Source organism: Aythya marila (genome assembly GCF_965140915.1).
Source record: "Aythya marila genome assembly, chromosome: 2".
Lineage (NCBI taxonomy): Eukaryota > Metazoa > Chordata > Aves > Anseriformes > Anatidae > Aythya > Aythya marila.
The window spans coordinates 140,615,265-140,627,909 of NC_139043.1; the positions used below are offsets into that span (position 1 = coordinate 140,615,265).

The following is a 12,645-nucleotide window of genomic DNA, read 5'->3' on the forward strand; positions in this document are numbered from 1 at the left end:
ACACTATTTATTAACAGTCCTGAAGCAAACAATGAAAAAGTCCTTACGAACTCCTGGAAAGCACTAAAAGAAATAGCCATTATTCTCTGTCTGTAGTTCTCTTTCTTTTTCTACCTGTGTGTCAGGCTTCACGTCATAGGAACACAATAGTACATACAGGGGAAAAAAAAAAATAAGAAAAAAAAAAAGCTTTTAAACCTATCACAATGATATATATTTTTTTTTCTTACAGAAGATCCTTACTTCCATATCCTGCTTAAAATGAATTTGAAATTGTATTAAAATGAAGCAGTATCTTCTCTTCAGATTGAATGTGACCAGGACCAGCCAGAAGATGCAGTATATATAGCAACTGAGAAGTACTTGAATGATATTTGTGCATATAACTTTTCAAAAGACTTTTTTTTTTTTTTTTTTCCTGGATCATAATCTAATTTCTTAATATTTACAATTAAGAATAATCTAGAACATGCTTAAAATATGTAGAACGTATGGATTTTTTTTAATTACATTTCATATTTTGCTTTCTCATAATGAGTTTAGATTCAACACCCACAGCTTGCTACCATTAGATTTAAGGCTCCTAACATGTTTCGTTCCTTTGAATCAGGAAGGGATGTAACAGGCAAAACATAGGAGAAGTGAACTGCTGCAGTAATTTGGGGAAACTGTAATTGCATCCTGCAAGCACCACTCCTTTCAGAAAAACAGATCAGATGACCTCGTAAATATTCATGATGGATTAAAAAAAAAATAATAAAGTATTTAATTCAGTTATGACTGTTAATTCGGATTCTCAGAGTTGAAGATTTCACACATTTGAGAAAAAGAAAATGGCTTCATAAGTATAATTCATCACAATAACACATTTACAAGCAAATTGAACATGTTAATCTTTATAAAGAGACCAAGCTATTAACTAGGGCAGACAGACTTCAATATATACAAAAGGTAGGAATTTCAAAAGCTTTTTAGTTCACTAAAGTGAAATTTACATTGAAGATAAAATTCATGCTCTGCAGGCACTAATATGTTTTGGAAAATTCTACCCAACAATACAATTACTTGATTTCAGAAAAAGTGAAAATTAAGTTTATGATAGAGCTAATAAACTATTGCTTCTGATAAAAAAAAAAATATATATATATATATTAAATAAGAAAAATATTAGCCAAGACCTTTCAAATGTAATTTTGATAGAGTGTCCTGGTTCAGCTTCTATCACCCACTCACAATTCAAGGAGTCTTTATAATACCCAGGCCAGCCTGGAGAGAGGATTACTCCACTGGGAGATGAAAAATGCCCACCACATGGAGCTAAAAATAAAACAAAGACAAAGGTATAATAACACAAACTTATGATAAGTAATTTACCATTACCAATTTCATTATAGCATATGTATACTTAAATTTAAAAAACCCAGCTGCAGGAAGATGCAAGAAGACTTGAAGCTGACAGACTCCGCAGGGTTTGGAATCAGATGGCGAGGACTGAATTATAGATAAAGAACTGAATTAAGATAAAATTAACATTGCTCAGAAAGTGATGACATAAGCTTTTATACTGTATTTTTACAGCTACGATACATTTTACTGTAATAAAGGACATAGAGCAAAACACAGTGTTTAAAACCTGGGATTGTTTCTGCTTTTAATTATGAGCACAGAGAATCAAAAACAAACAAACAAACAAAAAAACTATGCAGAAGTTTCAGTTGAATATTAAGCTTGAAATTAGTAAAATGTCATTTCAGCTTTGACATGGATCCACTGTGAGACTACATGCATTTTATTTGTCAGGTTGGCAGTTCAAATTCCATGTTCCTGAAACAAATATACTTAACCATTTTTACAAGATTAGCTAATATTTTTGAAGCATTTGGCAAATACATTTTAAATGTTGTAAAATATCCATAGTCAAACAGAACTATTAGAAACAGTATGTACTATTTCTCTCTGTAATAGTAAGCAAAGATAAGCTATTAAAACATAACTAAAAACAAAGTATCTGATAATCATATTCAAAATTTTTTAATGGCCTAATAATGCATTAATTACAGGAATAATCTCCACAGCTGTAGGTCTTGCAGAGATGTCTGCATTCCTGCTCGAAGTGTCACCTAGAGCAGGTTGCCCATGAGCAGGTCCAGATGGTTTCTGAAGATCTCCCAGGAGGAGATCCAAAATTCTCTGGTAAACCTGTGCCAGTGTTCTGCCTTGACAGTAAAGTGCTTCCTGATGTTCAGACAGAACCTCCTGTGTTTCAGTTTATGCCCATTGCCTCTTGTTCTGTCACTGGGCACTACCAAAAAGAATCTGGCTCCATCCTTTTTTGCACCCTCCCTCTAGGTATTTTTAGATAGTGGTCCGATCCACCCTGATTTTCCTCTTCTCCAGGCTGAACAGTCCCAGCTCTTTCAGACTTTCCTTATAGGAGAGATGCTCCAGTCATCAAATGATGCATCCTTCATCATCTCAGTCAGTGGCCCTTTGTTAGATCCCTTCCAGCATGTCTATGTCTCTCTAGATGTGGCCTTATCGTTGATGAAATAGAGGACAAGGATCATCCCCTTTGACCTGCTGGCAAAATGTTGCCTAATGCAGCCTAGGATACCATTAACCTTCTTTGTGGTGGGTGTACATAGCTGACTCATGTTCAACCTGGTATCCATTTTCTTTTCTACCAGGCAGAAAAGCTGGATGGCCTCCAGCATGTACTGGTGCCTGATGTTGTTCATCCCTGAGGACAGGACTTTCCACTTCTCCTTGTTGAACTTCTGTAGATTTTTGTATTCCCATTTTTTCCAGCCTGGTGAGGTCCCTCTGGATGGCAGCACAAACTATCAGCCACTTCCAGCTTCATGTCATCCATAAACTTACTGAGGGTAGACTCTGGCCCATCATCCATAAAGCTATTTATGTACTTAATTGTCAGAAGACATATTTATTTTTTTTATTTACTTACTTATTTTGTTTATTATTACTAGTATCATGTAAGTATCCAGTTAGAGGGCAGAAACTTTTGGGGAAAAGAATGCTGAACTATAAAGTTTCAGCACTCTTTCAATTCATTCTTTATGCATACAGGGCTACACAATGATGAAAAGAAATGTGCTACATTTTATACGTCTTACTGTATTGTTGGCAAGTCAGCAAGTCTCTTTACTAAACAGTGATTTATTTTTTTTAAATGACAATTTCTTACTTTTTTTTTTTTTTTTGCTTAGACACCTCATATTCTCCGTATTTTTGCTGCTCATTTTAATGAAGCAGCACTGTACGTGCTATTGTCTAAATTATTCTGTACTTCTCCATGACAAAAATGTTTTAATTTTGTTCCATTTGACACACCTTCAAATTGAAGATCATGAATTATGACATAAATATCTGATCTCTGTTTTTCTCAGGAAATTACCAGGGTCCTGTATTGAAATGATGAACTGTTGTAATGAAGCATTTTATATTTTTAAGGACATAATATCCCTTCTTTCTCCTACTGTATGAAAAAAAATATATATATATTCTAAAAGTTATATAAAATTTAAAGTTCAGAACTAACAATTCTGCAAACATCTCTAAATATGCAATTATAGAGTTTTAGTCTCCCCAGTCCAAACCCCTCCCTGTCTTAAAATATCATTTCTTAACTTTCACCTTAAGGTCCTTTTGTCAAACTACCTTCATCAAACACTATCAGTCAAACATACAGTATTTAAACTAAGAATTACATCAACACTTACAGTTGTAAGGTTAGCATTAAAACATTAATCATCCCTACATTTTATTGTATATAACTACTTATGCATATCCAAAATACATATGGAGCCAATATACTACAAAATATACTAACAAGAGTAATACCAGATGGTCTTATCCTGAGCTAGTGTACTACCATAGTTGGCACGTAGTATTGCTAAATTTGTGCAAAGCTCCACTTTATCACTAAATTTACATTGAACTGTTAAAGATTATATTTGGAAAACAGAAAAGAACTCTTTTACAAAAAATGATTCTACAAATATTACATTTGAAATAATACATATCTCTTTGATTGGGTAAATTCACTATGATTTCTCTTTGTATTTGGGATCTAACATAATAGTTTTGCTTTGATGTTTTTGTTGTTTTTTCTATTGTTTAAAGAAAATCCTGCTTGTCCTTCCTATGATTATGGCTGTTCCTGATGTCTTCAGTGCAAATTCTTTATCTGACATTTACTATCACATGCTGATTTCCCAGATCCAAGAATCCTGCCCTTCAGAATACGTGGGTGACTGGGCTTATCTTCTTCTCTCTTAAAGAGTTTTGTTTTTCAGAGATTAAAATTCTCCAGGTATCTTGCCAAATAACAGTTTCCCCATCCTTTTTTTTTTTTTTTTTTTTTGCATTGCGTTTTAGTCCCTGTTCTTTCTTCCAGTTCTGTGGCTGGCAGATTTATACCCACTGTCAGTGGGTTAAAAATAAAATACCAGAAATATACTATAACCAGTGTTTGTCATCAAACAGAATATCTTTATCAAACATGAGCTTATGCAAATTACCAAAAAATAGTCAGCCTGATCTATGAATTCCCACAAATCCATTTCTATTTATATCTATTTCCTTGCATACTAAGGTATGGCAGTTGAGTCAGGAAACTTCTATGCATGAGTATGAGGAAAACTTTGATGACAGACTAATCAGTGAACAGAATACTTCGTAGGTTCACAGTTCTAGACATTTTTTTAAATTTTATTTTATTTTCCAAAATAAATTTTGGAATTTATCTTCTCACTGTAAGCATTACAGGGGTTATGCAGGTAGACTAAGAGTAGAGTTGCAGTCCATGTGTAACTGGACTATATTACAAGAGATTATGTGAAAGTCCTTCACATGACTCTCACACAAGGAGGATGAAAGACACAGGGACATGAATCTCACATGTAAATGCATAGTGGAATCACAAAATCAGGACTACTCTGCTAGGTAAGTGAAGATAGGAGCCAAGAGTGATGACACATATAGAGGCAGTTAGTGCCCTCACCAACACAGCATCATTGCGCTCCATCTAGTGCATCTAATGAATGACATTGCTAGTCGGTTGAGGGAAGTGATTCTCCCGCTCTACTCTGCACTGGTGTGGCCTCACCTCAAGTACTGTGTGCAGTTTTGGGCACCACAGTAAAAAAAGGATGTGAAACTATTGAAGAGCATCCAGAGAACTACTAAGATGGCCCAGAGGGGAAGACATATGAGGAATGGCTGAGTTCACTTGGTTTGTTCAGCCTGGAAAAGAGAAGGCTGAGAGGAGACCTCATCACAGTCTACAGCTTCCTCACGAGGGGGAGTGGAGGGGCAGGCTCTGATCTATTCTTGCTGGTGACCCATGATAGGACCCAAGGAAATGGAGTCAAGCTGCGACAGGGGAGGTTCAGGCTGGATATAAGGAAGAGGTTCTTCATTGAGAGGGTGGTCATGCACTGGAACAGGCTCTCCAAGGACATAGCCATGGCACCAAGCCTGTCGGAGCTTAAAAAATGTTTGGACTATGATCTCAGTTATATGGTCTGAATTTTTGGGAAGACCTGTGTGGAGCCAGAAGTTGGACTCAGTGATCCTTGTGGTTCCCTTCCAGCTTGGGGTATTCTATGATTCTATGATTTGAGCAAGGTGAGCAGGACTAGGTTGGTGACAGAAAATGGGTCTGGTGACATTCAAGTGACTATCGGATGAATGATGAACCAGGAGTTGAAAGGGCAGGGACTGACAGCCCCAGGCTGAGCTGAAATGGGGTCCTGGGCCATGGACAGGTTGGGGGGAGGCCCCAACAGAGGCTGTGGCAAAGCCTGCCTGTTGGTGCATCAGGCATATTGCCCTGACAAATGAGTATGCTGACCCTACCCACCTGTACCATATTGATTATTATATGGTTCTCTCCTATATACTGTAACAGAAGACATTTCTGCAGTGAAGAAAAAACTTCACATTAGTCACATTCAGTATCTCCTGGTCAGCATGTTGAGTTCGTGTATTTGACTTGGTATGTATGACAATGAAATTATGAGATGTGTGAAGGGCAAGCAGACTTGAGCTTATATAAAATGTCATTGTGTTATGAAGTCAATAAAAATTCAAAACATCCCATCAGACCAAATTAATTACACTAATAGCTTAAAATTAGATTCATTTGTCTTCAAGTTGTATCTTCAATCTTAAAAATATACCTAATTCTGCAGTAGATAAATACACTTAATTCAAATATACCAGCTTCCGAACCCTCAGGATTTCAGTCTATGCTCCATCTAGAGTCTCAGACCATTTGAGCCATCTGAACCATTTAGAATGTATGGTTCAGACTCCAGTGTAGAGACAGACATTTAAAAATATTCCTATTATTTTAAGTATTTTATTAGCAATGTTAAACGGCTCCATAACATCATAATAAAGTAAGGTCCACGACTGTGTATCATCTAGGGAAACTGACCCATCTTGTATCTATGAAATCATTAGAATTTTGAACTTAAAGTTAAATGGATATGAATATTATAAGGAGTCACATTCATATATTAAAATTAAGAAAATTTTGTTAGGAAGGCAGTTCAATAGTGGAAATCTGAACTAAGCTTTTATTTAATATAAAATGCAACAGACTTTATAAATCACGTATCATCATTGATCAAATCATATTTTTTAAGAGGTGAAAAGATCTTAAAATAAAAGGAAATGTAATGAAGCAAAGTTTATATTTTTGTACCTCTTAGTATAAAAAAGTACACAGAAATATGCTTAACATTGTTTTAGAGTTTGTGATGTACAGGAAGTACTTAATTTCTTTAATGAGAAAGATCAATTGTCAAGAGAATCTTCCAGAGGCTATGTGGATAGAAGAAACATAAGTGGAGCAACAGACAACTAAGACCTCTCTAATGGTATAAAATACCATTGCCCAAGATCTGAAAAAAGATCAACTTCTGCATTCTAATCTAATATGGCACTGAGTGCTCACTATTTAAAATCATTTATCTGTCTGAAGTCAGAAGTTAATAGTTGTGTTCTGAAGAAAACCTTCTAAATGAAACTGGGTGAAAATAACTGAAAAACAAACAAACAACAAAAAAAAAGAAATTGAAGGACAAACTTCTTGACTAAATACCGAGTGGCAAATTGAACTTAGATATTTATATTTGGAAACTGAGGAACAGAAATCTTCAATATATTTCTGTCAGATTCAGTGAAAACAGTGATTTTCTTTCCTGCTATTTCTTTCTCCTATATATTGACTAAGCTGATCAGGATACTGATGGGACTGGAATTTAAAAATGAAGACATGAATATTGTTGGTGTACTGTGGTGCCTCACTAGACTCCTTATTATGGAGTTGGTATTACAGGAGCTTTCTGCTATCCATTACCAAAAGTTTGAATTCCCTTTAGTGGCAACTTAAAAGACATTACACTGAGTCTTCATGAATCAGAAAGAAATATTATACATACCTCCACACTTAGGAATAGGTCCACTCCACATTACTTTTCCATCCACTAACATGCAAGTAATTGTTTCAGTTCCCTGTGTTTTGATAAATCCTTCCTCACAGATAACAGAAATTGAACTCCCCAACTGAAAATTGTCACCAAAACGCCGGGCATTGATTGGTACTCCAGGATCAGGGCACTCGTTATGTCCAAATGCTGTGTAAAAGGTAAAAAAAAAAAAAAAAAAAAAAAAAAGGCAGGGGAAGGAAGGAGAGAGGGTAAATAGTGTTATAATTTTTGCAAGTAATTTGTCAGAATTTTACTCTGTTAGTAAAACCAAACAATAGGGAAGTAAAGCTTGGCCAACAGCAAAAAATATACACTAGTACAAAAACTGGAACAGGTCGCCCAGAAAAATTGTGGATGCCCCATCTTTGGGAAGGTTGGTTTTTGAGTAACATGGTCTAGTGGAAGGTGTCCCTGCCCATTGGAGGGGGGTTGGAATCTTTAAGGTTCTTTCAAATCCAAACCATTCTATGATTCTATGGAAACAGACAAATTTATCTTCATATCAGAAGTGAGCAAAATCATATTTATAGCAATATCATCCAAATAGAAGATATGCATTCATTCTCTATTATATTCTCCTGCTTTATGTAAAAAGAATGCTGCATATAAATTTTAGATTTTAAAAAATGATGTTTTTTCAGCAGGAACAGATATCACAAGCACAATATCCACCTTCCTCAGGTATGATGATTTAAACTTATTTCTTCATAAGAATGCCTGTATATGAAGGAGACATCAGGCAGAAGATAGGACTATATGGTAAAAAGATGATTTTTCACAATATTTTTCTGCAGTTTTACTTATATATCTGTTAGACAAAATGTATCCAAGCTACGTCATGAAATTTCCCAAATGTAAACATTATTCAAAAAGAAATATTAATTTCTTAAAACATATTTAAGAAAAATGAATTGTTCCACTTTATTTCCAGGAAATTATTCAATTTACTGTTAACTGAAATCAAACAAGGTATTCATATTAGTTTGCTTTCATGCTTTGATTGCTTCCTGCAATGGCAAGTATTCAAAAAGGTTCAACAGACACTCACACAATAATTATGGTAGTAAAATACTCTTTACAGAAAAATAAAATATACGAAGAACTTCCAAACATGTTAGTACACAAAATAAAATGGAAATGTTTAATTATTCTTATTGTTACTATAATTAATATCTACCTTTTTAAGAATATTGATTACACAAATATTATATATTAAAGGAATGCAAATGTTACACTGCTCTGGAAAGGATACAGATTATAACATGATTTTTAAATCAAAATACTTTTAAAATGAATAAACAACCTTCTTCCCTTTCAAGAAAACTGTATATAAAAGTATATAAAAAATAGCATATTTTTTACTAAAATTGTTAAGTCAGTTTGTATGAAGCAAGACTATAATTATTTCCAAAAACACAATTTTTGCTTGTGTTAGTTATATTTGCAAACTGTTATTATACTTTTCTTTTTTAAAGTTGCATCTTGTTAACAAAAAAGACTTTGCAGATCTTACATTACAGAAGTATTAAGCATCTTATTAAGCATTAATAAGCATTAATATTAATAATATTAATATTAAGCATTGGCTGTTATTATCTGAATAATAACAGCCAATAGAAAGTATTACTATATTGACATTTTGACTTAGAAAATGACACATACATGTATATTGGGAATAAAAATAGTGCTTCAATAGTTATCTACCATTGGAGGATAGCTTTCAAAAATGATGCAATCATTTTTTTTTTTTTCCATAGTTTTTCCATTGGGGTCACAAAATTTTTGTCAATACATTAAACATACTTCTCACTGTTAGTGAAGGACTGATTGCATCTTTTTTCTTAGTAGCTTCAGATCAACCACACAGAGATAGATTTTTAATAGATATCTGCAAATTTAGATAAAAGTCATCTCCAGGTATAGCTTGCTTATGTACGACGCCAGCTTATTAAGGTTGTAACATCTGTTCATTGCTCTATATTTCAGCTCAGGAATTGAGAATTATGCTGCTTCTGTTGCTCCCATGGAACTGACTGCACTGCATGGGATGGCTCTGGGAGGCAGGAGAGTGACAGATAGCCTACCCAAAAACAGTTGCTCTCTTAGCCTGGCCTGGCTGCAGTTACAGTACTTGATTCAGTATTCAGCCTGCCTATAATTCTAAAAAGATTGATGGTGGAAATGTAATAGTAGATATGCCTGAAACTGAAAAGAAAAAGCACAAATTTGCATATTCTTAATATTGACATGTGAGCCATCATCTATACATCAGAAAACAATAGAAAAGTTCTTCATGCAATATTACATGTAAAGAGGAGATACAGCTTTCTTGACATTTACTTATCCACTATTGTGTTTGCACTCGTATTTTAAGCAGAATCTCAAAAAAGCTATGCAGCGTAAACATAGTATAGGGTGACAGTGAAGTACTTTCAGCTCTGATATTAACTCAGAAGGATGTTAAAACCTGCATTTTGCATCAAAAAATGTGAAGAGGAGGAATGGCAAAGATCTGAAAAAACAGGAAGGTAGGAATTAAGCTAACTGTAACCAAAACATCTGGTTTGAAACCTGCTCTGAAAGGTCCTTGGAAATAGGGCCAGAAAGGAATAGTCCACTGGCATGATTAATTGTTTTGGTAGATCGTTCTACGAAGAGTTTTAGCTGATGTCTACCAATGGCTTTGGAATATGTAACTCTTTCAGAGGAAAATACCAAAGAGCAATCAAGTTAAGAGAATATCAAATAATAAAGTGATATTTCAAAAAAAAAAAAAAAGTTAAAAGTAATGTAAACAACTAATAGGCTACTCAGTATGTTACTTGTAAAATCATACCACTATGTAGCACACAACACAGTGTGAGGAATTCTATCCTGGGAAGTTCTGAGACTAAAAAGTCTAGCAGGAGGGAGTGCCAGCAAAAATTCCTTGTGATGGATATACCCTATCACTGCAATAACATGGACTAAAGGATATAAAATAACATGGACTTTGGATATAAAAACAATGCTTGGGAATGTAAACGTCATGGCCTACTGGGATAAAATCACTCAAGTAATTGAGTGATAATAAGTGATTGAGTGAAAATAAAATAAAAAAAATAAAAATCAAATGACCAGACACACTTCCCCAAACCTCTGACAACTCATTCCTCTGCCAGTGAAGAAAGGAGAGGTAGAGATAATTTTTCTGACTTTTTGGTCTTCTTTGCATTAAGTCCTTTGTCAGAGAAGCAATAAATATCTATACACCTTCACATGGGCCCAACTGTTGCACAGAAATTAATGTACACATTTTGCCTGTCCTGACCTAAGCTAGAAAATCCAGACTGAAGCAAAGAAACTATATAGCTGCACTGATGTAATTTATGTGACTATATTCAGATAGTGTGTCTAGTTCTGATCTCCATAATTCAACAAAGATGTAGATAAAGTGGGAAGCATTCATAAAAGAGTCACAAATGTGATAAAAAGTTCAGAGTTCTCCCTTAAATTGACGAGTCCAATGCATTTAGCTTATCAGAGGGAAGATTAAGGGATGACTGAGTTTATAAATAACTTCAAAGAGAACAGAAATGTCATTAAGGTCTCCTGGGTTTGGGATATAAACTGGAAGCAATGAGCCAGGAGTAAGTATGCAGTTCAAAGTAACTTAAACCAATGTAATTTCAGGCAGCTATGTTCCTATTTTCTGTGCCACCCAAGAAAGCACCTTCCAGCCTCATCATCTCTTTGACATCAACAGCGGTACATAGGCTATATATAAGTAAACCCATACACAGATCTGACCTCACTGAAACTCACAGCTTTTAGAGTTGCTAGGTCTTTGGTTACTTAAACATTTTCTGTATCATCCATTTTTCATGTCACACAGTTCTGTGGGCTTGTCCCAAAATTTAAAATCAGTTAAAAGATTTCTAATGAGTTATCAGATTTGTTGAAGACTTGGAGTAATTCTAAAATGAGATATTTGAAAAAAAAAAAACCCACAATTTTTGTTTACTTCCAACAGAAGTTGAATTTAGGTTTAATTTTACTGAAACAAGAATAATTATCTGAAACCACGTATGTTGCTGTAATAAAAACAAATATGGAATAAAAACAGTTTGTGAGAAATGCTATTAAAAAATCAAATCATGTACTAGCAGATCAATTTTACTCTTCTCTATCCTAATAACTAAGAAACCTATCAATAAAGTTATTTATATTAGCACCTTACATTATTTTTAGAAAAGAGTAATTATGTTGTACCTTTTCTGTGATATACTTTTTCTACTCTTGAAGGAGAAAAAAGAGACTGATAGCTTTGAAAAGGGTTGGATATATACATAGTGGAAGTATTAGCAGAAAATTGATGTTTTTAATTAACTTTGGTTTTAAAATTGCCAAGACAAAGAGAAAATTACATTAATTCCATTTTTATTCTGTCTTGGTGTTCAACTATTTATTGTGGAAATTACTTCTGTAATTTATCAGACTGCAGCTGTTTTTACTGAAGTAAGATTGGACACATTTTCTGCAATTATTTTCTCTTTTGTAAGTAGATATTAACAGAGTTATTATCTACGTAGAGTTAAATGCACACACACTTCCATTCTAGCTTAAACATACCTTCTCCTCAATAAAAACATATATATGTTAAACAGCTCATATATATTAAATAATTCTTTAAAATAAATCTTTTTAGAGTGAGTGAGTTTCATTATACTACTGGTAAAAATTAATATTGTATTGTTACTTCTTCATAAAAATAAAATTCCACCATTTGGCATTATCAACACCTTATTTGATGTGATTGCTAATTGAGTGATATCATAATTAGACTAGCATGTAAAATAGCTAAACACAATATAAAATGAGACAGGAAATAACTGGCTTCTTTTCCAAAGGCTAGGTACAACTCAGAGCTCTAAAGACAGAACTGCTATTTACTGCTGCAGCTCTGAATGGCAGTCTAGAAATTTTTCTCCCTGTGTCTGTTACAGTTTTAAGTTAGAAATATATTAATCAGGATATAAATAATATTAATTTACCTTCAGCCTATATATAAGCAAACCAAAACAGTGTGACTAACAACAGTATTTAAGAATTCTTTTTAACCTTGTAATGGTGCAGCCAGACTCAA

The 12,645-nt window shown here is 34.0% G+C and overlaps 1 protein-coding gene across 3 annotated transcripts in view; it reads right to left on the reverse strand.

Annotated features, from left to right (window-relative positions):
- CSMD3 (CUB and Sushi multiple domains 3) overlaps positions 1-12,645 on the reverse strand; it is a gene marked incomplete at both ends in the record, with an annotated part of 682,849 nt that overhangs the window by 289,300 nt on the left and 380,904 nt on the right. For all 3 annotated transcript variants that reach the window (XM_082754088.1, XM_082754087.1, XM_082754086.1), the window contains 2 exons: positions 1,179-1,317; positions 7,473-7,667. In XM_082754088.1, the coding sequence (XP_082610214.1) occupies positions 1,179-1,317; positions 7,473-7,667 (334 nt within the window). The remainder of the gene's footprint in view (positions 1-1,178; positions 1,318-7,472; positions 7,668-12,645) is intronic.